Source organism: Trachymyrmex cornetzi, unplaced genomic scaffold (genome assembly GCF_001594075.2).
Source record: "Trachymyrmex cornetzi isolate Tcor2-1 unplaced genomic scaffold, Tcor1.1 C3844986, whole genome shotgun sequence".
In the NCBI taxonomy this organism is placed as follows: Eukaryota; Metazoa; Arthropoda; class Insecta; order Hymenoptera; family Formicidae; genus Trachymyrmex; species Trachymyrmex cornetzi.
In genome coordinates, this window is record NW_017294710.1 from 1 (window position 1) to 901 (window position 901).

General features: G+C 33.3%; 1 protein-coding gene across 1 annotated transcript; it reads left to right on the top strand.

Moving 5' to 3' along the window:
- Positions 1 to 170: 170 nt before the first annotated feature.
- On the top strand, positions 171 to 898 carry LOC108759199 (uncharacterized; the record flags this gene model as incomplete). Its single annotated transcript, XM_018504559.1, has 2 exons — positions 171 to 235; positions 353 to 898. Coding segments are annotated over exons 1-2 (594 nt in total), but the record flags the coding sequence as incomplete, so codon positions are not given.
- Positions 899 to 901: the final 3 nt, after the last annotated feature.

A 901-nucleotide genomic window follows, 5' to 3' on the forward strand; every position in this document is an offset into this window, starting at 1 on the left:
TAGGTCCGATTTGGACCCTTCAAAACTTTATTTTGTATGCCAGGTAAGCTTTATGCAAACAGCTTTTGCAACATTTACAATCGCAATTCATATTACTTATATGCAACAGGTACACTTTGCACCCGAAATGTGGGAACGCCCACGGGTTGACGGGAAAAAGAAACTAAAATATAACGCAATTCCAACGATGTGTTTGCCGGGTAAAAGTACAAACGTTGCTGAAACATGTTTAAATGTAAGTTTTTACTGCAGTTTTATTGCAATAAAAATATATGTGTATATCTGCTTTTAAGAATTTACATGCCAATATATTTATAATTAATAATAATATAGTGTTATATATCCATTACAGATGGATATCAACACTGAAACAGTAAACAACTTAGAAGACAAAACAAATTATGAAGATATGTCAGATAATGTGTTAGCAAAGGATATAGAAGAAATAGAATCAACTATTAATATTGCCGAATCATTTACCGAATTGACAAGAAACATCCATAATGAAGAAACAGAAAATTCAGTCTCGATAATGTCAACACCCATTTCACAAGCAGTTATACCCGTGCCATTAAACACAGTTGACGTTGAAAAAGTTGACGTGGAAGAAGCTGATAGAAAAATTCAGAAAGCTATGTCAGAATCAAGAACAGCAAAATTGAAGCTTCTTCGAGCGAACAAGATAATTAATAAACTTATGAAATCAAAGGAAATGTTGTTAAAACGTGTTAGACGGCTGACATGTAAAAAAGAGAAATTAATAAAAGAAATGTGTCATTTGAAACAAAGCAAGAACTTGGAACAAGTGTTTAATGACGATCAAATTGAGACTGTCTGTAGGCCACGTGGACGAGTTGACAGATGGTCTAATGATACTATCCGAAAAGCCCTTACATTGAAA